This window comes from Pelodiscus sinensis, chromosome 4 (assembly GCF_052426305.1).
Source record: "Pelodiscus sinensis isolate ZL-2025 chromosome 4, ASM5242630v1, whole genome shotgun sequence".
Lineage (NCBI taxonomy): Eukaryota > Metazoa > Chordata > Testudines > Trionychidae > Pelodiscus > Pelodiscus sinensis.
This window is the reverse complement of record NC_143055.1, coordinates 121,762,794-121,786,490: the sequence shown is the minus strand read 5'-3', so window position 1 is coordinate 121,786,490 and position 23,697 is coordinate 121,762,794. Positions and strand designations below refer to the sequence as shown.

At 43.4% G+C, this 23,697-nt stretch overlaps 1 protein-coding gene across 1 annotated transcript in view; it reads left to right on the top strand.

Annotated features, from left to right (window-relative positions):
- Positions 1–23,697, top strand: part of PKD2 (polycystin 2, transient receptor potential cation channel) — a 52,990-nt gene that overhangs the window by 3,100 nt on the left and 26,193 nt on the right. The window contains exons 2-7 of the mRNA XM_075929562.2: positions 3,270–3,380; positions 9,816–9,949; positions 13,219–13,469; positions 16,188–16,412; positions 18,895–19,123; positions 20,154–20,324. Of these exons, the coding sequence (XP_075785677.2) occupies positions 3,270–3,380; positions 9,816–9,949; positions 13,219–13,469; positions 16,188–16,412; positions 18,895–19,123; positions 20,154–20,324 (1,121 nt within the window). The remainder of the gene's footprint in view (positions 1–3,269; positions 3,381–9,815; positions 9,950–13,218; positions 13,470–16,187; positions 16,413–18,894; positions 19,124–20,153; positions 20,325–23,697) is intronic.

Sequence of the window (23,697 nt, the reverse complement as noted above, 5' to 3'; positions counted from 1 at the left end):
TTACTGCTTCTCCCTCCTCGCTAAGCAGTGGGCCTACCCTGTCCTTGGTCTTCCTCTTGCTTTTAATGTATTTATAAAAGGTCTTCTTGTTTCCCTTTATGCCTGTAGCTAGTTTGATCTCATTTTGTGCCTTTGCCTTTCTAATCTTGCCCCTGCATTCCCGTGTTGCTTGCCTATATTCATCCTTTGTTAGTTGTCCTAGTTTCCATTTTTTATATGACTCCTTTTTTATTTTGAGATCATGCAAGATCTCCTTGTTAAGCCAAGCTGGTCTTTTGCCATATTTTCTATCTTTCCTACACAGCGGAATTGTTTGCTTTTGGGCCCTTAACAACGTCCCTTTGAAATACTTCCAACTCTCCTCAGTTGTTTTTCCCTTCAGTCTTGCTTCCCATGGGACCTTACCTACAAGTTCTCTGAGCTTATCAAAATCTGCCTTCCTGAAATCCATAACCTCAATTGTGGTGGTCTCCCTTCTACCTTTCCTTAAGATCATGAACTCTATTATTTCGTGATCACTGTCCCCTATACTGTCTTCCACTTTCAAGTTCTCAACTAGTTCCTCCCTATTTGTTAAAACCAAATCCAGAACAGCTTCTCCTCTGGTAGCTTTTTCAACCTTCTGAAACAGAAAGTTGTCTCCAATGCAGTCCAGAAACTTATTGGATAGCCTGTGCCTCGCTGTGTTAGTTTCCCAACATATGTCTGGATAGTTGAAGTCCCCCATCACCACCAAATCTTGGGCTTTGGATAGTTTTGTTAATTGTTTAAAACCAAGCGACACCTCCTTTCTGAGCTGGCCCCTGACCTGCTGCATGAGCTCAGCGACACCCTCATACTGAGCAGTACCCCATCCTTCCCTGTCGGATCAGCTCCCCCTGCCCACCCCGAGCTATACCTCATCCTGTACCTCTCCCACTGTAACCCATCCCCCACTGTGCGCTGTAGGCTCAGCTTGTCCCCCCTTCTAAGCTGTCCCGTCTTGCCTCATAGGCTCAGTGCCTCCCCCCCACGAGCCACATACCCCATCCTGCCCCGTGACCTCAGCATTCCCCTGCCCTCCCCTCCCCCCGCCCTGTCCTGCCCTGTAGACTCAGGGCCCCTGTCCCAACCCTCTGTCCTGCCTTGTGGGCTCAGCACAACCCCTATTCTGAGCTGCCCCCCTGACATGTCTCATAGGTTCAGTGACACCCCCACTCAGAGCCACCCTGTGGCCTCAGCGCCCTCCCTACCCCAAGCTGCCCCCGTCCTCCTCGTGTGCTCAGTGACCCCCCAACCCTGATCTGCCCCCTGTCCTGACCCATAAGCTCAAGGCCCACTGCCCTGTCCCGCCCAATGGGCTCAGTGCCTCTCCCCACCCTGCACCGGCCCTTGTCCTGTTCCGTGGGCTTAGTGGCTCTTCCACCCACTCTGAGCTGCCCCCAATCCTGACCTGTGGGCTCAGCACCCCCTCTTCTATCTCAGCCCCCTTGTCCTGCCCCATCGGTTTAGTTATATTCCCTCCTAACCCCCGTTCAGTCCCCCAGTTCTGTCCCATGGTCTGAGGTTGCCTGAAGTTCAGTTCCTTGAGCCCCCTCTCTTGTTCCCTGATTTGCCTACCTAGCTTGAATTAATGAGCTAGTGTAGACATACCCTAAGAGTGTATCTTAGCGGAGCTGCATATCCTTCCCCCCTGGCTGGTAGGGTTACCAAGTAGACCCTCCCCCCCAAAATACCGGACACATTTGATCATGGGGAGGGGAGGAAGGGACCGGCTGGGGAAGGGGCAAGGCTGGCCAGGAGGAAGGGAGGCAGGGCTGGCGGATGGGGTTGAGGGCGTGGGGCTCGCCGGGAGGAAGGGGGGTGGAAAGCAGAGCTGGGGAGGGAGCAGGAGCCGGGGGGGGGGGGCTGGACAGGAGGAGGGCAGGAAGCAGAGCTGGTGGCGGGGGGGGGGGGGGAGAGGAGGAGGGTGCAGCCACTGGCCGCAGCTGGAGTCCAACAGGCCGTGCCCCAGCAGGCACTCCCTCTAGTTGCTAGTAGAAGCCGGGCAAGAGTAGGGGGCTCCCCCACTCCTCCTTCCCGGTGTCTGCACGCAACCAGAGGCTCCCAGCTGGGAGGCAGGGCCGTGATTGGCGCTGGGAGCCTCTGGTTGTGTGCAGAAGCCGGGCGGGAGGAGTGGCTGGGAGTCTCAGCCAGTGCCCCTGCCCCGCCCCGCCTGGCTTTTGCACGCGACCACAGGGCTCCCAGCACCATTTGCGGCCCCGCCTCCCGGTGGCTCCCCCGCCCCCGCCAGGCTTCCATCCGGTGCCCAGACGGAAATTCAGAAAATACTGGACATTGCACATGTCTGGTATTTTCTGAATTTTTCTATTGGTCAGAGGGCGCAAATATAGGACTGCCCGGTAGAAATCCAGACACCTGGCAACCCTAGTGGCTGAGGGGGTGGGGACTGGAGGCCCGAGGCCTCCCCCCTTGTTGTGAGGAGGGACTGGAGTCATCAGGTCTCCTTCCTTTTGGGGGCGGTGGGGGACCAGGAGCTGTGCACCCTCCCTCCTTGCAGGGGGGAGCAGGAGCCTCACTCCTCAGCCCAGCCCCCTAGCAGCTGGAGGGAGAGAGTCCGGCCAGCCTCGCCCTCACCCAACCCCCCAGCGGTTGGGTGGTGGAGGGAGAGTCAGGGCTAGCAGGACCTCAGTGGGGTCGGGTGCCTCAGCCTGGACCTCCCCGGTGGCTGGTGGGAGAGCCGGGGCTTCCTACACCCCAGAGAGGGGGGTTGGCGAGCATAGTGAGCAGGGGGCACAGCCCCTTAGTAGCATTTTAAATTTGCCTTTGTTGAAAATCATGTTGTTGTCCATAGCCCAATTTTTCAAGATCCCTTTGAATGTAAGTTCTATCTTTCAAAGTATTTGAAATCTTCCATCTCCCTCCCCAGCCTTGTCGTGTTTGCAAATTTGATCCATATGATTTTGGTCTTTACCTCCAGATCATTCATAAAAATGTTAAATAACACTGGAGCAAGAATATAACACTGTGGAATCCCACTTGAGACCTCCTTCCATTCAGATACAATTCCATTAATAGTTACTCTTGCTGTTGTTTAACCAGTTATGTATCCAGTTAAGGTAGTTCTACGAAGCTTGTATTTCTTCAGTTTAAAATCTTACAGAAGAAAGTGCATCAAAAATTGTTTCATGGTTTGTGTCACACAAAAATATATTAATTCAAGTATATTAGTAATGTGACTAATAGGTGATGCCATATGTGTATTTTTTAAAAAAAAATTCTCTCTAAAGGTCTGTGGGGTACAAGACTGATGGAAGAAAACACAAGCAGAGAGAGATACCTGAAGAGTGTTTTACGAGAACTGATCACATACGTGATTTTCGTTGTGGTCTTGTGTGTCTGTAAGTACCATTTTCTATTTAACATTCCAAGTTATATTCTTGTCTGTTCTGTGACCCAAAAGTGAACAGTGAGGGTCCCCTCCACCCACAGATGATATTCTAATGGTTAGGCTAGGAGGCTGGTATTTAGGATACTTAGATTCTGTTTCTAATTTTGCCATTGACAGGGTGGATTTAATTTAAATCTCTAGTCAGGAAGATTTGATTTAATCATGGTTTTCTACATAAAAGTGCATTCTTGTTGGTTGTTTTAACCTTAATACGTATTTTTCACGATTCTAAGATAGACATAGATTTCATTTTTAGGAGGTGTATATACTATACATTTTTAAGCAGCTATATCAGAAAATGAATGATTGTTTATTTCATTTACCACAGATATTTGAAGCAGATATGTATGAAGTCATTGGGAGGTAAACTATCTCCAAGTTAATCATTAATATTTGGAGGATTTTCTTGGCATGCTGTACTAGGGGAGAACATCACCAGACAGACATTTACATGGTTTTATTTAACTAAAACAACAACAACGTTATGTATTTTGATTTTTTTCCCCAACAGATAGCATTAACAAAACAAACATATACACTTTTTAAATGTAAACATAATTCATTTTTTTAGAATCAGATTTGTTTTTGTTAACTTTCTTTTAACTATTTTAAGCAATTATAATTTAGTTTTTGTATTTTAGAATATATGTCAGGTCACCATGAGAAACTTACAATATTTCCTTTTGCAACTAACTTGGTCGTCTTCACCTTCATATTTTCCTGTTTGTTCATAATCTGGGGAAAAAACCCTAGTTTTCCTGCTTTATCAGGTCCCAAACAATTTCTTAATTTGGAATGAATTAGTTCAAAGGAAGAAAATATTCTTTCATTAGCAGTAGCTTCTTCTGCTGGTGTAGAAAGTGAGATTATCACTTCAATAGTCTCTGAATCCAAGTGCTTAAGTGACTTCCACCAGTTAACTGGTGTGACTTTTTTTAAAACATCAGCAAAATATTTCATAGATTCATAGAACACTAGAACTGGAAGGGACCTCAAGAGGTCATCGAATCCAGTCCCTTGCCCTCATGGCAGGACCCAGTACCGTCTAGACCATCCCTGATGTCTATCTAACCTGCTCTTAAAATATCTCCAGAGATGGAGATTCCACAACATCTCTAGGCAACTTATTCCAGTGTTTCACTACCCTGAAAGTTAGGAAGTTTTTCCTAGTGTCCAACCTAAACCTCCATTGCTGCAGTTTAAGCCCTATCCTCAGAGGCTAAGGAGAACAATTTTTCTCCCTCCTCCTTGTGACACCCTTTTCGATACCTGAAAACCGCTATCATGTCCCCTCTGTCTTCTCCTTTCCAAACTAAACAAAACCAATTCATTCAGTCTTCCCTCATAGGTCATGTTCTCTAGACCTTTAATCATTTTTTTTGTTGTTCTCTGGACCTTCTCCAATTTCCTCTACATCTTTCGTGAAACATGGTGCCCAGAACTGGATACAGTACTCCAACTGAGGCCTAATCAGTGCAGAGTAGAGTGGAAGAATGACTTCTCTTGTCGTGTTCACAACACACCTGTTAATGCATCCCAGAATCATGTTTGCTTTTTTTTGCAACAGTGTCACACTGTTGACTCATATTTAGCTTGTGGTCCATTATGACCCCTAGGTCCCTTTCTGCAGTACTCCTTCCTAGACAGTCGCTTCCCATTCTGTATGTGTGAGACTGATTGAAATAGGGGGCCTCCAGCCCTTCCCAGGGTGCCCTGCTGGCCCCTCTGGTCATAACCAGGAAAACTCCTCTCCTCCCAACCCTCCCCGGAGCCCTTAAAGGGGTAGAGTCTGTTTGGCCACAGTGCCTGTGACAGTTCCAGGCCTGCCAGCCCAGAGCCAGCAGTTGCTGCCCATGACCCAATTGCCTCTTCATTATTGAGGCAAAATAACTTTAAAAAAGGATTTTTACACCTTTCTGCCACATACTTAGGCAGCTGACTAAGGTTGTCAGAAGCAAAAACTATGGTATTACATAGTGCTTGGAATTATTCGAGGTCTGAATATACTTTGAAAAAAAAGTTATAAAGTCTCTCAAACAATTTAATTTCATTTGTAATATTGTTCTGCAATGGCCAACACAGATACGTATGTTTTCATATTATTTAGGCCTGGTCTACAGTAGTGAAGAAAATCGATGCAAGATACACAACTCCAGGTAGAATTGATGTACCTTGTACTGATTTTCTGAGGTGGCCCCACAGCGGGAGGTCAACGGGAGAAACAGTCTCATCAATTTCCCTTACTCCTTGCGAGGAGTAGGAGTACTGGTGCTGACAGGAGAATCCTCAGCATTCGATTTAGTGGGTCTTTACAAGACCCGCTAAATTGGACCTTGGAAGATTGATCATCAGAGCATTGATCGTCCAGTAAGTGGAGATGTGGCCATAGTGGTCCAAACATAGTGTAGGGAAACTGGTGGGGTTCTCTGTTCTGCCCCATATTTCAGCTTTGCAAAATATAAAAATTTACCAGCCTAAACATAAAATCTATTCCCCGATTTTTTTTTTTCTTCTGATGGTAGTTATGAAACTAATATTTTCCTTGACTGTCAGAAGAATTACTTGCTGCAGTTTAATATAATTTTGGAAAGCTGGGCTTATTTTGTATGCTCCTTATTTTTAGCATGGCAATAAATACACAATTTAATATTTTCAAGACCAATTAATTTTAAACTAAAATATGAAGTTGTAGCTTTGAGAGCAAGTATGATTTCTTTGGCATTTTCCTTAACTTTTTAGTACAATAGTATGTCAGGTGAATTAGTATAAACACAGTACCAGCATTTCTATCATTGTGTCACCCAACAATATTCAGAACTAGTAAAGATAAGTGATAAAAATTCCAGTTGATTATTTAAAAAACAAAGAAACAGGATATACAAGGCTTTGATGTAGATCTACATTTTATTCTCCTGCAGAGTTATAGCACTTCTAGAAGACATAACTGTTCATAGATCTGTCAGCTGAGTAACTTGATGCAAACTCACATTAGATAGTCTTCAGGCAAAAACATTTCCTACAAATATTTCGTGCACAATTTCCCCCTCTAATGTTTTTAAAGCGGGGAAAAGGAATTACAGTATTTTGAAAATACAGTCCTTTATGTCAAAAAGACATTTTAAACATTTGTATTTATTTTTCAAGCAGTTTGCTTTTGATTTTTTTACAGTTGTGAGTCCTGCAGTTATTGTTTGGCATAATTTAGATGGCCATTTTTTAGTACAAGAAAAGTGGGAAAGAATTTCATATGTTACTAGTATTTTTAAATTGAGTGTGAGTCGGTATGCTGTATTATTAATTCATACATTCACCATTAAAATGTAGAAGAAAATGTTCTTCTTTAAACTTGTTTATAGGAGGCTTTAACTTTTAAAACTGTGTATATTGCATATTATATAGTGTGTGTGTGTGTGTGTGTGTGTATGTGTGTATATATATATATATATATATATATATATATATATATATATATATATATATATATATATACACACACACACACACACATACATACTGTGGCAGAGCTCTAATTGTACCCCTTGGTTCCCATGTCTCCTGGTGTTTTTTTAATATGCCTCAGACTCATGGTAGCTCTCCCACTACCTCTTGTCTCTCCCAGAGGCAAGGGTGCCCACTTAATGAGCCATTCTCATCACAGGCAAGTCACTGACTTGGGGAAAATCCTTCCATGGTCCTAGGCTCCACTTTCTTCTTGGTGGCAGCCCACCGGGTGAGGGCAGGGTTGGAAGAACCTGGTCCCTCCCACTTACTCTGGGTTCTGGCCCTAGGTAACAACCACTAGTAGGGCTCTTGTCCTTATCCCCACAGAATAATAGCCTCTCCCTGGGCCACTTCTCCAACCACTCCCACAGAAACTTCTCCCACTTGTAACCTTCAGTTCTCTTCCACTCTGCACTTCCTCCTCTCCAGTCTGTCACTCTTCTCCTTCACCCTCCCCTGATGAACTCTTAGGCATTGAATTATGCCTTACTTTGTGTCTGAGTAATCCTATTCCTATGCAGCAAAGCACGTAATCGTATGAGTAAGCATGTGCTCAAGTGTTTGCTGAATAAGATTGGGATTTCTTTAAATGTTTAAATATTGTTGAATCAGGTATTTAATAATTTTCAGTGTCTGCTTCTAATGGTGCATTGGGGAAGCAGTATGTCTACAAACAGCACCAGTACTATGCTCTATGAATAGGCAGAATGTTAGAGACCGTTGCATCTGCTGCTACTGCTACTACTACTACACTTAACGTGCGCAGTGTGCCTATAGAAAAGGAATAAAAAAACAGGACTATGTAGCACTTTAAAGACTAACAAGATGGTTTATTAGGTGATGAGCTTTCGTGGGCCAGACCCACTTCCTCAGATCAAATAGTGGAAGAAAATTGTCATAACTGTATATACCAAAGGATACAATTAAAAAAAATGAACACATATGAAAACGACAAATCAAATTTCAGAACGGGGGGGGGGAGGGAAGGTAAATGTCTGTGAGCTAATGATATTAGAGGTGATAATTGGGGAAGCTATCTTTGTAATGGGTAAGGTAATTAGATTCTTTATTCAAACTCAGGCGTAAAGAAAAGGAGTGGGCAAATTCCAGACCATGGGCCACTTCCTATCCATTTCCACTCCTGCCGTGGACTGCTCCAACTTTTGTCCGTGGATCGGTCCTGCACTCAGTAACTCTTCCCCCTCCCCTCCATCAAAGAAACCAAAGTCTTCTTTCCATCCCTCTTATAACTTTTTCTGTATGGTTCTCAGCCAAGGACTAGTCCAATCGGAGCAAAAACTAAATATATATTTAGGGGTATCTAAAGATCTTTTAAAGTTTATAATAAATAGCTCATTATTTATAGTTATAGGTATCTCAAGTAGGAATGTGAACGACTAGTCTACTATCCGATAAGCAAATATATATTAGAGGGATAAATACCAGGGAGGGAGAGGAATTATTTAAGCTTAATACCAATGTAGACACAAGAACAAATGGATATAAGGTGGCTAGTAGGAAGTTTAGACTTGAGATTAGACGAAGGTTTCCAACCATTAGAGGAGTGAAGTTCTGGAATAGCCTTCCAAGGGAAGTAGTGGGGGCAAAAGATCTATCTGGCTTCAAGATTAAACTAGATGGGTTTATGAAGGGGATGGTTTGATGAGATAACATGATCTTGGTAACTAATTGACCATTCATTATCAGTGGTAAATAGGTCAATGGAGGGATGATAGGAGTTACTATAGAGAACTTTCTGGGTGCCTGGCTGGTGAGTCTTGCCCACATGCTCAGGGTTTAGCTGATTGCCATATTTGGGGTCGGGAAGGAATTTTCCTCCAGGGTAGATTGGCAGAGGCCCTGGGGTACAGATCACAGCTGGAGGATTCTCTGCATCTTGGGGTCTTCAAAGTATTTGAAGGTTCAATATCTGAGATATAGGTGAAAGGATTATTCTAGGAGGGGTGGGTGAGATTCTGTGGCCTGCACTGTGCAGGGGGTCAGACTAGATGATCATAATGGTCCCTTCTGACAAAGTCTGAGTCTGAGTTGACAGACTAGTCGCTCCCCCCCCCCCTTGGTGCCCCTATCAGAAAGAGGCAGCAAGGGGGAGGAGACAAAATGGGTGCTTCAAAGTGGCAGAGCTGCGTGGAGCCCGGGATCAGCTGGAGTTTGAGTCCTCAGCTGACTTGGGGCTTCATGTGGCGCTGCCACTTTGAAATGCCATGACGAGCACAAAGCCAGCAGGGGACTGCTTGACTTTCCCATGCTCCCCACAGCACTTTCACCTTTCCAGTGTAGCAACAACCCTGGGGCTATTGCTATACTTCAAAGGCGGAGGCATGCTTATCAACTAACCGAATGGTCAATGCAAATTGCATCAACTATTGGATTAGCCAGTTAATCTAAATTTAACATCCCTAATCTCAAGAAAGCAGAGTTTTAACATTAAATATTTTAAAGCTGATTGCCACTTCTTCTGTATTCATTTTACACGAACGGTAGGTCTACACTGCAGTTAGTCACCCACAGCTGGCTCATGCTAGCTGGCTTGGGCTGTAACTCTTTCCATCTCTTGGGATCCTAGAGTCTGAGCTATATGCTGAGCTCAAATGTCTACATCTCAGTTAAGTAGCCCCTTAGCTCTATGAGCCCAGTTCAGCAGCTATGGCCAGTCACAGGCTTTTAATTGCCATGTAGACACAGCAAAAGACAACTTCAGTGTGATTAATAGTGATTATTGGAGGGAGGAGGAAAAGCTTGTCTTGAGTTTTATTGTAATTAGGAATGTCAGCACTTCTGTATGAAATACAATTGGATGCTGTTGAAATTTTAAACTTGGTTCCATCTTTTTCTCTCCCCCTACCAAAAATGTCTCCTGCAGTGACGTATGGGATGGTGAGTTCCAGTATGTACTATTACACTAGGGTAATGTCACAGCTGTTCTTGGAAACACCTTTATCGAAAATGGAGAAAACCAATTTCAAAACCTTATCCACCATGGAAGACTTCTGGAAGGTGAAGGGAAAACAATCTTATTATTACTGTAAATTAGTTATTTTTTCTCCTCTGGACTCTCAACTTTAATATGTAAATATTATTTAAATTTTCCATCATAACCAACAATCTCTTAGATATGAGCTACACTTTGCTGGTTTAGTAATGTTGCCTGGGAATGTAATTTTTTTGTAAATACACTTTTATTCTAGCAAAAATGCTTTGCTACTATCACTTATTTTGTTCAGCAAACTTGTATAAGCCATATGAGCAAAAGCATTCTTTTGTCACTATAAGCTGCATCTACACTAGAAGGATTTACTGGTATATTACACCAGCAAATTTTTGTAGTGTAGACAGAGCCACAGTTATTGAGGGCACTCAAATACAAATGCTGAATTTAGGAATCTAGATGTCACACTGGGTTAATACTTGGTTAGATTCACTTCTGGAACCTGGATTTCAATCATGAAAGATAATGCTGGTTTTCATATACTAATTTCATATACTAATACTAATAATAATTTCATCTGAAGAAGTGGGTTGTGCTCACGAAAGTTTATGGTATACCATCTACATGTTTTGTTAGTCTCTAAGGTGCTGCAAGACTGTTGTGTTTTAAATTTTTCCATATACTAATCCAGTTACCTATCAGATCTGTATGCTACTGACCTAATTGATAAAACACCTGCAAAGTTCCTGTTATGTGCTGCATCAAGAATTAGTAATGGTAGTCTTGTTGATTTCATTGTTACAGTAGAAGCTCAGTTATGAACTGATCTGACAGCCACATACCTCATCTGGAACTGTAAGCATGCAATAGGGCAGTGCCAGAGATGAAAAAAAAAAAAAGCAAATGCAGTACTATGTTAAACTATAAAAAAGGAAAAGTTAAAGATAAAGAAAGGAAACAATTCTTGTGCTGGTTTTAGTGTAAATTAAGATATTAAAATCATTTTTTTCTGCAGAGTTTCAAAATTATATTAGGTCAATGTTCACTTTTAAACTTCAGAAAGAACAGTCATAACAGTTTGTTCAAAGTTGTTTCTAAACTCCTGAGTTGGACTGTACTTTGTGTTTAAAGCTAATTACATGTATAACTGTTTGCAGCATTTGGACCTTTGTTTGCATTCCCTTTTTTTGCACTATTATCAGGGCTGGCATGTCAATACAATAGTCTTTGCATTGTGCAGAGGGTGGGTGTAGCTGTCTGCTCAAGCATGACAATGCAATAATTAATACATAGTGTGGCTATGTGACGTACTAAAAATATTTAAAACAATTTCAATATACCAAAACTAATTTTATTCCTCTAATCCCTCGGAAAACATACTCATCTACAGATTTAAGGTAATATTTTTCAAAAATGACTTTTGCACTTACACTTCTAAGTCCCATTGACTTTCAAAGGCACCAAGTCAATTTTGAAAAAATACTTGGGCACTTTTGAAAATTTTACCCAATAATAATTGTTCATAAGTCACTTTAATTCATGTATTTTAAATTTCATATTTTTCATCTTTGTAACTCAACCAGGCACATTATTTTAATGTTTAATACAAAAATCTGTGCTCTATTGACTCAACTGCAATGAGCATAAATATGAGTGAAGAAGAGAGATGCATCTAGCTGAATTCATGGCAGATTTATTGGGAATATTTTCCTAGTGCAGACATGGCCACAGAGGATCTCTCCATTTTTAAAAGAACTCAGAATCCTTCATTATTCCTTGCTCTAGTCCAGGGGTGGGGAGCCTTCACAGAAAAATCAGTCTGGGGCCAGACACAAGTGAAAAGCAAAAAAATGAAAAACCACAGCCTCTCTGACCTGGCCTCCTCAAAGATATGCTCCCCAACTGAGAAGCAGATGTAAAAGGCATACCCCTCACTTCCCTCAAGCTCCAGCCCAAGGGTGAGGGAGCACTGCTGAGGCTCAGAGTTGGATTAACTCTTCTGGGGGCCTGGAGTTGTGAATTTTGTGCCCCCCTAGGTTCTGGGGTGGGGATAAAAATGAGGGGTTCAGTGTACAGGAGGAGGCTGCTAGGGAGTGGATTGGGGATGCAGAATCTGGGCTGGCGGTAGGTTGCAGGAGGAAGCTGGGGTTGAAGGTGCAGGGTCTGGAAGGGAGGATGGGTGCAGGAGTGGGCTTGGGTGTAGAGTCTGGAACAGAGGGTGTAGGAACAGGGTGGGGTGCAAAGTCTGGGCAGGAGGTAGGCTGCAGAAATGGGGTGAGGATGCAAGGTCTGGGTGGAAGGTGAGGTGCAGGTGTGGGGTGCAGACTCTGGGAGGGTACAGCAGTAAGCTAGGGGTGGGAGTACAGGGTCTAGGTGGAAGAGGGCAGGAGATTGGGCGCCTACCTGGCGCAACTCCTCGTGGGCAAAGGTATCTTTGTGTGGCTCTGTATGCTGCAGGGAAGCACTCCCTGCAGACACTGCCCTTCTACTGCTCCCATTGGCTGATGATTCCTGGCCAATGGGAGCAACTGGGGATAGTGCCTTTGTGTAGTGTAGGCCATATGTAGGCCTGCAAGGGTTACATTTCTATTCTTCTAGGCCAGCCATAAATCCTGCTGGCAAAATCATCAGCTGCAGCCCTATGCTTCCTAGCTGAGAACTGAGTATGGGATAAATAACATGACCTCGGTTCTCAGCTCCATGGGAATGTTGAGAGTGGCATTGAGCCAGTGCATGCACACTCAGTAAACAGCTAAGGTATAAGATCATTGGGAGTCCTGCCCCTGGTGAGTTTCACCTGGGACCCCAACCTCGAGCATGCCCGGATTTCCCTCAGCTGGAGTCGCGTCACCCTGGTGCGTGGGGACAGGAATGGGACTTCCCGCAGACTGACGGGATGTAAGCATTTACAAGTGCCTGTTACTCTTTTATGCATTGCTTTGCCTGTGCTTATTGATGTGTCACTTGGCAGTAGCTGTGTAACCAGTATTTGGCAGCATTAGCCCTGTAATAGTAGTGATGTAGAGAAATTAATAAAAGCAACTATCCCTAATCTACTCTGTGTTGAAGAGAATCCATAATCCTGTTTGTCAATGGCCCTGTGAGCTGACAGCCTGCAGGGAGCGTTTCCCTGCAGTGTAGGAGCCGTCTTCTCCCTATGCCAGGCAGAGCTGGCTCACAGCTTGCTTGATCAGTCCCATGAATCGCCGGGCTTTCCCATCCCTGCCCCCCTGCCAATCAACATGTAAAATACATCCTCGGCAGGAGTGGATGTGTGTAAAAATGTCAAGTGTTGGTTTAGAGAGAAATTAGCATCCCTAAAATTCTTTTTCCTTAGTTCACAGAAGGCCCTTTGCTGGATGGTTTGTACTGGGAGATGTGGTACAACAATAAAACCACGACAGAAAACAGAAGTTTCATTTATTATGAGAACCTGCTTTTGGGGGTGCCTCGTATTCGGCAGCTGAAAGTAAAAAATGGGTCATGCTCAATACCTGAGGATTTAAAAGATGAAATTAAAGAGTGCTATGATGTTTATTCTGTTGCTAATGAAGATACTGATCCTTTTGGGCTCCAAAATGGAACAGCGTATGTATTTCTCCTCATTCTCATAGACTTGTGTTCATTCTACAATTTTGTGGATGGTTTTTAACTGATTCTTCAGTGGTATTTGCCAAAAGCTGTATACTATTTGGCCATGTCTACACTGCAGGCTTCTTGCGCAAGAACTTGCGGAGCGTCCACATTACAAGCCCGTTCTTGTGCAAGAAAAAGTACAGTAAAGTGTAAGAATACAGGGCTTTTTGCGCAAGAGTTATTCCTCTCCCCATGAGGAATAAGCCTTTTTGCGCAAGAGCTCTTGCGCAAAAAGGCTAGTGTGGTTGGGCAACAGGGGTTTCTTGCGCAAGAAACCCCTATGGTTAAAATGGCCATCAGAGCTTTCTTGCACAAGAGAGCATCCACACTGCCACGGACACTCTTGTGCAAAAGCACATCTCTTGCGCAAAAGCACATGGGAGTGTGGATGCGCTCTTGTGCAAGAACTTTTGTGCAAGAACTCTTGTGCAAAAAGTTCTTGCACAAGAAGCCTGCAGTGTAGATATCACCTCTGTCAAGGTGACAAAGGCTTTATGAAGGCTAATTTGTAATGTATTTTGTGCAGAAATTATTTGTACAAAATACAAGCAGTGTATGCATGCTTTTTGTTTCATTAAGCAAAAATACAACAATATCCTGGGAGGTTAATATGAGGGGGAAAGGAATCCAGGAGAGCTGGCAGTATTTTAAAGAGGCCTTTATTGAGGACACAGGAATAAGCCATCCCAATGTGCAGAAAGAATTTCAAATATGGTAGGCGACCCAATTGGCTTAGCAGAGAGATTTTCTGGGAGCTTAAACACAAAAAAGAAGCTTACAAGAAGTGAAAACAGGGACAGATGACTAGGGAGGAGTATAAAACTATTGCTTGAGCGTGTAGGGGTATAATCCAGAAGGACAAAGCACAGTTGGAGTTGCAGCTAACAAAGGATGCGAAGGATAACAAGAAAGGTTCTACAGGTATGTTAACAAGAAGGTCTGGGGAAATGTGGGACCCTTATTGAATGGAGGAGTCAACCTATGACAGAGGATGTGGAAAAAGCTGAAGTACTCAATACTTTTTTACCTTATTGTTTACAGATAAGGCCAGCTCCCAAACTGCTGCACTGGGCAGCACAATATGGGGAAGAGGTGGGTAGCCCTTAGTGAAAGAACAAGTAAAGAACTGTTTAGAAAAGCTTAGACATGCACAAGTGCATGGGGCCTGATGCAGTGAATCTGAGGGTGCTGAGAGAGTTGGCTGATGTGATTGCAGAGCCATTGGCCGTTATCTTTGAAACTTTATGGCAACTGGGGGAGATCCTGTCCAGTTGGAAAAAGGCAAATGTCCATCTTTTGGGAAAAAAAATGAGAATCCAGAGAACTACAGACTGGTCAACCTCGCTCAATCCCTGAAAGAATCATGGAGCAGGACCTAAAAGAATCCAGTTTGAAACACTTGGAGTAGAGGAAGTTGATCATGAACAGTCAACATGGATTCATCAAGATCAAGTTATACCTGACCAATCCGATTGCCTTCTATGATTAGATAACTGGCTCTGTGGATATGGGGAAAGTGGTGGATGTGATATACCTGACTTAACCTAAGCTTTTGATAGTCTCCCACAGTATTCTTTCCAGCAAGTTAAAGAATGAATGAATGGATTATAAGGTAAATAAAGAGGTGACCAGATTGTCAAGCTCAGCAGAAAGTGATCAATGGGTCGATGTCTAATTGGCAGCCTGAATCAAGCAGAGTGAGCCAGGGATTGGTTAGGGGGCCAGTTTTGTTCAACATCTTGATTAATAATCTAGATGCTGGAATGGATTGCACCCTCAGCATGACTGTAGATGACACTAAACTTGAGGGAGAAGTAATAACACAGGAATGGCCATAGTGGGTCAGACCAAAAGTCCATCTAGCCCAGTATCCTGTCTTCTGACAGTGGCCAATGCGTGGTGCCCCAGAGAGAATGAACAGAACAGGTAATCATCAAGTGATCCACTCCCTATCATCCATTCTCAGCTTCTGACAGAGAGGTGAGGCACACCATCCCTATCCATCCTGGCTAACAGCTATTGATTGACCTATTCTCCATGAATGGATATGCTGGAGTGTAGGGATGGGATCCAAAGTGACAGAGACAAATTGGAGGATTGGGCCAAAAGAAATCTGAGCTTCAGCAAAGACAAGTGCAGACACTGCACTTAGGACAGAAGAATCCCAAGCACTGCTGCAGACTGAGGACCAATTAGCAAGTGGCATTTCTGCAGAAAAGGACCTGGAATACAAGATAGGAGGGTGTTGAAATACTGGAATGGGTTACTTAGGGAAGTAGTGGAAACTCCATCCTTAGAGATTTTTACAGCCATTCTTGACAACACCCTGACTGAGATTTTGTTTGGGGTTGGTCCTGCTTTGAGCAGGGGAGTTGGAAGAGATCTCAGGCTAGTTGAACCCTAATCTTCTATTATACTAACTCCCTGTGTCAATTGAAAATAATCTGTTGTCAAGACTTAGTTGATTTACTGTGACTTGTCATTATCTGTTAATTTTGTCTGTTAATATTAAGCAACTTCATAGTGCAACTTTATTAAGCAACTTTTTTCTTAGTAGGTCTTAAAAATCCCAATAGCTATACTTTTAAATGATATAATTATATAACAGCATATATGCGATGTTATATATGAAAATAATAACATATTCTCTCTCTTGGAATTTTAAACTAGTTGGATTTACACCAGTGAACAAGATTTGAATGGGAGCAGCCATTGGGGGCTGATTGCCTCATACAGTGGGGCTGGTTACTATCAGGATCTGTCAAGAAGCAGAGAGGCGACTGCAGCACAGATTGCTAACCTTAAGAAACACTTGTGGCTGGATAGAGGAACAAGGGCCACCTTTATTGATTTCTCTGTATATAATGCGAACATCAATCTATTCTGTATTGTCAGGTATTTGTAGAACTTTGGATAGTATTTCTGCTCTCTCAAATGAAATTGCACAAACAGTAGATATGGGATTTGCTTTATTTTGTATAATGGGAATTAATATGCACTGAATGTTACTGTGTAGTGAAGTCCTTTAGGAACTCTTCAGCAAAAGGAGGAGTTATTTGTATTATAACAATTTCCATCCCAAAGATTACATTTGGATAGCTTTTGGAATTAACATCTACTGCCCTTAGGTAGTCCCTTGGAAAAACAACTAAGTATCCTGCCCACTGACTTCATAGAGACTTGCCTCCTTTCTCTTGTATACTTTTTCCTTCTGATTGACAATTTTGAAATTAAAAATATTTGACTAAAGTTTTTTTTCCTAGTAAATCCTGTTCAAGAAGAAAGTATGCATTTTTCATTGTGTTCAGAATTTCTGTCCGCTATCACTACTAGGATAACTTAGTACATTTGAAAGAGGTTAGCTGGAGGAAGTAGAGCCTGGGTAGGATTATGAGAGCATCTTTTTGATGTTGGGGATGATTTATCCTAGATGAGTTAATGAACAATGTAGCTTTATTTATTCTGTCAGATGCATGATATAACTGGTTTGTAAACATTAGGGTTTTTTTTGTGACTTTAAAAAAATCCCAATATTTGTTTTAAATTCTGCTGCAATTACCAAAATGGTATGAAATCCATGACTCTGTTCCAAAGGGATGCTGTTGAACCTTAATAGTCACATGCAAAAAAAAAAAAATTCCTTACGTGTATTAGTAACAGCGCCTACAATTAAGAAAAGGCCAACATTTATTTTAAATTGCCAGAAGGGGTTTTTTGTATTATATTTTGCCTGGACAGTGAAACTAGACAAATCAGTTTCAATTCCTGATACAAAAGGTGCAGACAATAGGAACTAACATTTAAAGCATACGCAGATTGGATACGCAATTAGGAATTTGTATGAGGGCTGTCAAGTGATAACCAAATCATGATTAATTGTGTGATTAAAAATTAATTGCACAATTATTTGGGCTGTTTAAATAAATGCCATATTTTTTAATATATTGATTTCAATTACAACAGAATACAAAGTATAAAAGAATAAACTTTTTGTATTACAAATTGCTCCATAAAACACAAGAAATAGTTTCTTTTGTAATTGTTATAGTATTTGTAATAAAAAATATAAAGTGAGAACTGCACACTTTTTAGTCAATGTTGTAATTGAAATCAATATACAGGCAGTCCCCGGGTTACGTACAAGATAGGGACTGTAGGTTTGTTCTTAAGTTGAATCTGTATGTAAGTCGGAACTGGCGTCCAGATTTAGCCGCTGCTGAAACTGACCGCCAGTTCTGACTTACATACAGAATCAACTTAAGAACCCCAGGCGTCCCCAAGTCAGCTGCTGCTGAAACTGATCAGCAGCTGATTCCAGGAAGCCCGGGGCAGAGCAACTCTGCCTCTGGCTTCCTGTAGTCAGCGCTGGTCAGTTTCAGCAGAAGCTGAATCAGGACGCCTGGGGCAGAGCATCTGGGGTGCTGCCGGGTTGGTCCAGTAGTGCCCAGAGCTGCGCTGCAGGACCAATCGGAAGCGCCCCAGCTGCTCTGCCCCAGGGTCCAAAACAAAAGCCTGGTCTGCTGGGGGGGAGGGGGGGGACACTAGCTGCGCCCCCCCTCCAGCAGATCAGGGACACGGGGAGCAGAGCCGCAGCGGGGTGCCGCGCCTCTGAGGCTTTGCTCTGGCAAAGCCTCAGAGGTGCGGGACCCCGCCACGGCTGCCGCTTCAGTCCCGGTGCCTGTGGTCTGCTGGGGACCGTCCCCAGCAGACCACAGGCACCGGGACTGAAACTGCAGCCGCGGCGGGTTCCCGCGCTTCTGAGGCTTTGCTCTGGCAAAGCCTCAGAAGCGTGGGAACCCGCCCGGTGCCCCTGGTCTGCTGGAGACGGTCTCCAGCAGACCAGGGGCACCGGAGCAGCTTACGAACGGGGCTTTCTCGCCCCGGAGCTCGCAGGTAGCAATCCGCCACCTCGACCTCCGGGGCGAGAGAGCCCCGTTTGTAAGTGCGGATCCGACATAAGTCGGATCCGCGTAAGTCGGGGACTGCCTGTATTTGAAAATGTAAAAAACCAGCCAAAAATACATAGTAAATTTAAAGTAGTGTTCTGTTGTTTAACACCGTAATTAAAACAGATTAATCATGATTCATTTTTTTAATTACTTGTATGAGTTAACTGCAATTAATCAACAGTCCTAATTTGTATACATACTACCTGGCCTTACACAATGCTGTGTGTGTGTGTGTGTGTGACTTGAGTGCACCTTAAAATCTGAGAAAAGGAATTTCTAAGTGTTCGTCCTCATTTAGTTTAACTGTAACATTTTTAAAAATTAAAGCCCGTGAAAAAGTTTGTTACTGCTAGATGTTTGTAAAACTCCCTGTTTGTGAGGTAATTTCCTTTTTGTTTCAAACAATTTTTTTTCTTTTTAAAATGCAGGTTATTGGTGGAGTTTCCAGCAACTGGAGGTCTCATTAGTTCTTGGCAATTTCAGCCAGTGAAGCTTACCCACTACATTTCTACTTTTGATTTCTTCCTGGCAGCCTGTGAAATGGCCTTTTGTCTCTTCATGCTTTATTATATAGTAGAAGAGATCTTGGAAATACATATTCATAAACTGCATTATTTCAGGAGTCTCTGGAATTGTCTTGATATTCTCATCATTATGGTGAGTATTGGCTTATGGATTTAAATATTTACAGTATTCTAGTACTGCTTTAATTTAAAAGGTGTTCTGGAAGAGTTGAATGCGCTCAGCACTAGTAGCATGAGTACAGGCAACAAGTGTGTGTTGAAAGGGACAACATTCTAATTACATGACTGCAGTAAGACTTCTCATGGCAGAAGATACTATTCAGTGTGAGTCTCCCTCTCTCCAACCCCTGCTATGCAGAGACGGGGTACAGAGGCAGAGGGACAACCTGACTTCAGCACCTCATGTCCCCCTGCTCTGTTCAGCTAGCAGGATAATCCTGGAAGCAGCTGGGCTGCAGGTCAAAGGAGATGTGGGAGGGGCAGCTGAACACACGCTGCTGGCTGCAAGTATGCACGCTCTGCTAATCAGCTGCACAGGCTGGAGAGAAATGCTTGGCGGGCCAGATTTGGCCCCTGGGGTTGATTTTGCCCACCCCGACACTTATAGACATACATTTACCAATACTGTAATGATTGAAATAATAGAGAGAGACATAATCAGAAGCTAGCAGTGTCTTCATTTTTATACTAGACTGTTTCACTGCTCTCTAATCTTTGGCAAGTCACTTTAACTTCTCTGACTTAATATTCTGTCTGTAACACAGAGAATACATCCATACAAGGAATTTCTTTTTTTTCTTTTCTTTTCCTTCCTTCTGCCATTTCACATTTTCCAATCCCAGTAAAGTTCACTTCTGAAACCATTATCCAGCCCATCCATTAAAATAATCAAGATGGGAGTCATTGTTTCAGGCCATCTGTAGCCTGACAGACAGACATGAGTTCATCGATTTAAACTATGCTCGTGTTTAGAAGGTGTTAGGCACATAAGAGCTAGACCTGTTTTATTTTAAATGAAAGCTTTGATTCTGGATGTTATGCAGGCTCCAGTAAATCCTGATTGTGGGATTTTTCTTAAAGATTGGTATGGCAATCTATTTATGTAGTGGCATGTAAAACCTATTGATTCAAGTGTTTTCTTGTTTATATATTTTTCTACCTAGTTATCAGTAGCAGCTATAGGAATTAATATATATAGAAGGTCAACAGTGGACAGGTTACTGAAGAAACAACTGGAAGATCAAAATACTTTCCCCAATTTTGAACCTTTGGCATATTGGCAAATACAATTCAACAACATTTCTGCTGTCACTGTGTTTTTTGTCTGGATTAAGGTAAATAATATGTCTGTTTGGAATGAAGCTTTTTAGCACATATGCTAATGCAGTGTTTCTCAAACTTTTTTTTAAAAGTACTCCATTTAAAAAAAAAATTATAAAGTGCTCCCAGTAACTACAGTTTTCAGACATGCACATTTTTTTTCTACCATTGCAACACATTTATTTAAACTACTTAATCATAGCCGGGCGGACGATGAAATTTTGGGGTGTAAAAAGTACAAAAATAATAAAGCATTGTAAAAAAAAATTTCAGTTTTCTCCAAATTGACGTACTTCCCAGACTTCTCTTGAGAACCCCTGAGGGTACTCGTACCACTGGTTGAGAAACACTGTGCTAATGGAACTGAAAGAGATATCTTTGATCTGTTACTGTACCCTGGAAACAACAGACTGTCTTCCAGGTTTGCTCACATTTCTGCTGAGGCCAGTCATAGAACATTTCAGACCAAAAGCATAACTATGTGCAAATGAAAGCAGGGTTATTATTTTGAAACCTAATTTTAGATTTTAAAAAAAAAAAATCGGTGAAAGCTCCAGCTGTGTCCCATGGGTCCAGTCCAGCACTTCAGGGGGCTTTGTACACCTCAGAGGCTCGCTGTGACCCTCCACACTGCCTCATGCCAAACCAACCTGATCTCCTTTTTTGAGAAAGTAACAGTTTTTTTAGATAAAGGAAATGCAGTGGATCTAATCTACCTCGACTTTAGTAAGGCATTTGATACAGTACCACATGGAGAATTATTGGTTAAATTGGAAAAGATAGGGATTAATATGAAAGTTGAGAGGTGGATAAGCAACTGGTTAAAGGTGAGACTACAGCGGGTCATATTGAAAGGTGAACTGTCAGGTTGGAGGAAGGTTGCTAGTGGAGTTCCTCAGGGATCAGTTTTGGGGCCAATTTTATTTAATCTTTTTATCGCTGACCTTGGTACCAAAAGTGGAAGTGTTCTGATAAAATTTGCGGATGACACAAAATTGGGAGGTATTGCCAATTCAGAAAAGGATCGGGATATCATACAGGAAGATCTGGATGACCTTGTAAATTGGAGTGATAGCAATAGGATGAAATTTAATAGTGAGAAGTGTAAGGTTATGCATTTAGGGATTAATAACAAGCATTTTAGTTATAAGCTGGGGACACATCAGTTGGAAGTAACGGAGGAGGAGAAGGACCTCGGAGTCCTGGTTGATTATAGGATGACTATGAGCTGCCATTGTGACATGGCCGTGAAAAAGGCTAATATGGTCTTGGGATGTATTAGGCGAGGTATTTCCAGTAGGGATAAGGAGGTGTTAGTGCCATTATACAAGGCATTGGTGAGACCCCAGTTGAATACTGTGTGCAGTTCTGGTCTCCCATGTTTAAGAAGGATGAATTCAAACTGGAACAGGTACAAAGAAGGGCCACTAGGATGATCCGAGGAATGGAAAACCTGTTTTATGAAAGGAGACTCAAGGAGCTTGGCTTGTTTACCTTAACCAAAAGAAGGCTGAGGGGGGACATGATTGCACTCTTTAAATATATTAGAGGGATAAATACCAGGGAGGGAGAGGAATTATTTAAGCTTAATACCAATGTGGACACAAGAACAAATGGATATAAGCTGGCTAGTAGGAAGTTTAGACTTGAGATTAGACGAAGGTTTCTAACTATTAGAGGAGTGAGGTTCTGGAACAGTCTTCCAAGTGAAGTAGTGGAGGCAAAAGATCTATCTGGTTTCAAGATTAAACTAGATGGGTTTATGAAGAGGATGGTTTGATGAGATAACATGATCTTGGTAATTAATTAACCATTCGTTATCAGTGGTAAATAGGTCAATGGAGGGATGATAGGAGTTACTATAGGGAACTTTCTGGGTGCCTGGCTGGTGAGTCTTGCCCACATGTTCAGGGTTTAGCTGATCGCCATATTTGGGGTCGGGAAGGAATTTTTCTCCAGGGTAGATTGGCAGAGGCCCTGGAGGTTTTTCGCCTTCCTCTGTAGCACGGGGCACAGATCACAGCTGGAGGATTCTCTGCATCTTGGGGTCTTCAAAGTATTTGAAGGCTTCAATATCTGAGATATAGGTGAGAGGATTATTCTAGGAGGGGTGGGTGAGATTCTGTGGCCTGCACTGTGCAGGGGTCAGACTAGATGATCATAATGGTCCCTTCTGATCTTAAAATCTGAGTCTGAGACTCTTACCTTTTCTAGAGGCTAGGGTCACAGCTTACTGAGCCATCCTCATCACTGGCAATGTCAAAGAACTGGAGTGAAACTCCTCTGTAATTCTGGCCTCCCTTTCCAGGAGCAGATTTTAATGGTGTGAGGAGGGTTGAAGGTAGCCTGGATTCCAGTCCAGGGACATTATGCAGCGGCAACTGTCAGGGTTTTCTCCCTAGCATCAATACAACAACCTTTTCCCAGGGCCACTTCCCCAAATGCTCCCCTAGTACCTTCTCTCTGGTATCTGAGCAAATCTTTCCTGCTTCAGACCAAATACTCTTTCCTTTTTGCAGTCCCTAGCTCTGTAGCAACACACTTCCACACAGTGAGGGGAGACCAAAGTTGTTGAGCAAAAAAAAAAAGCTGTACCTTTAAATGGCCCTGCGCTCCTTACTCCCCCGCCCCTGCCAGATATGGCAGGGGAAAATTGTCTCTACCGGGCTTCCATCCAAGGGAAACAGGAAATACTGGACATTTCACATATCCAGTATTTTCTGGTTTTTCTACTGGACAGGGAACCCAAATAACGGACAGTCCGAGCGAAAACCAGACACCTGGCAACTCTACTCTTGATATATCTGCCCTCCACCAGACTGTAGCCAGCTACCCTGAGTCTGTCACAATTCACCATCAGTTACAGTAAAACTCCATTAGTCCGGCATCCAATGCTCTGGGACTCCTGATGGTCCAGCACCACCAGGAACCCGGAAGTGCTGGGGCAGCCGGACAGGCTTCCCCCATTCAGCTGCTGCTGAAACTGACCAGCAGCTGAATCAAGGAAGCCGGGAGCGGAGCAGCTGGGGTGCTGCCAGGTTGGTCTCGTAGCGCTGCCCCTCGGGGCTGCGGGACCAACCTGGCAGGACCCCAGCTGCTCTGCCCCGGGCTTCCTGGAATCAGCCGCTGATCTGTTTCAGCAGCGGCTGAATCGGGGACCCCTGGGGCAGAGCAGCTGGGGTCCTGCCAGGTTGGTCCCGCGGCGCCGTCCTTTGGCGCTGCGGGACCAACCCGGCAGCACTCCAGCTGCTCTGCCCCAGGCGTCCCCAAGAGCAGCTGGGGTGCTGCCGGGTTGGTCCCGCAGCCCCGAGGGGCAGCACTACGGGACCAACCGGGCAGTACCCCAGCTGCTCTGTCCCAGGCGTCCCCAAGAGCAGCTTGAGTGCT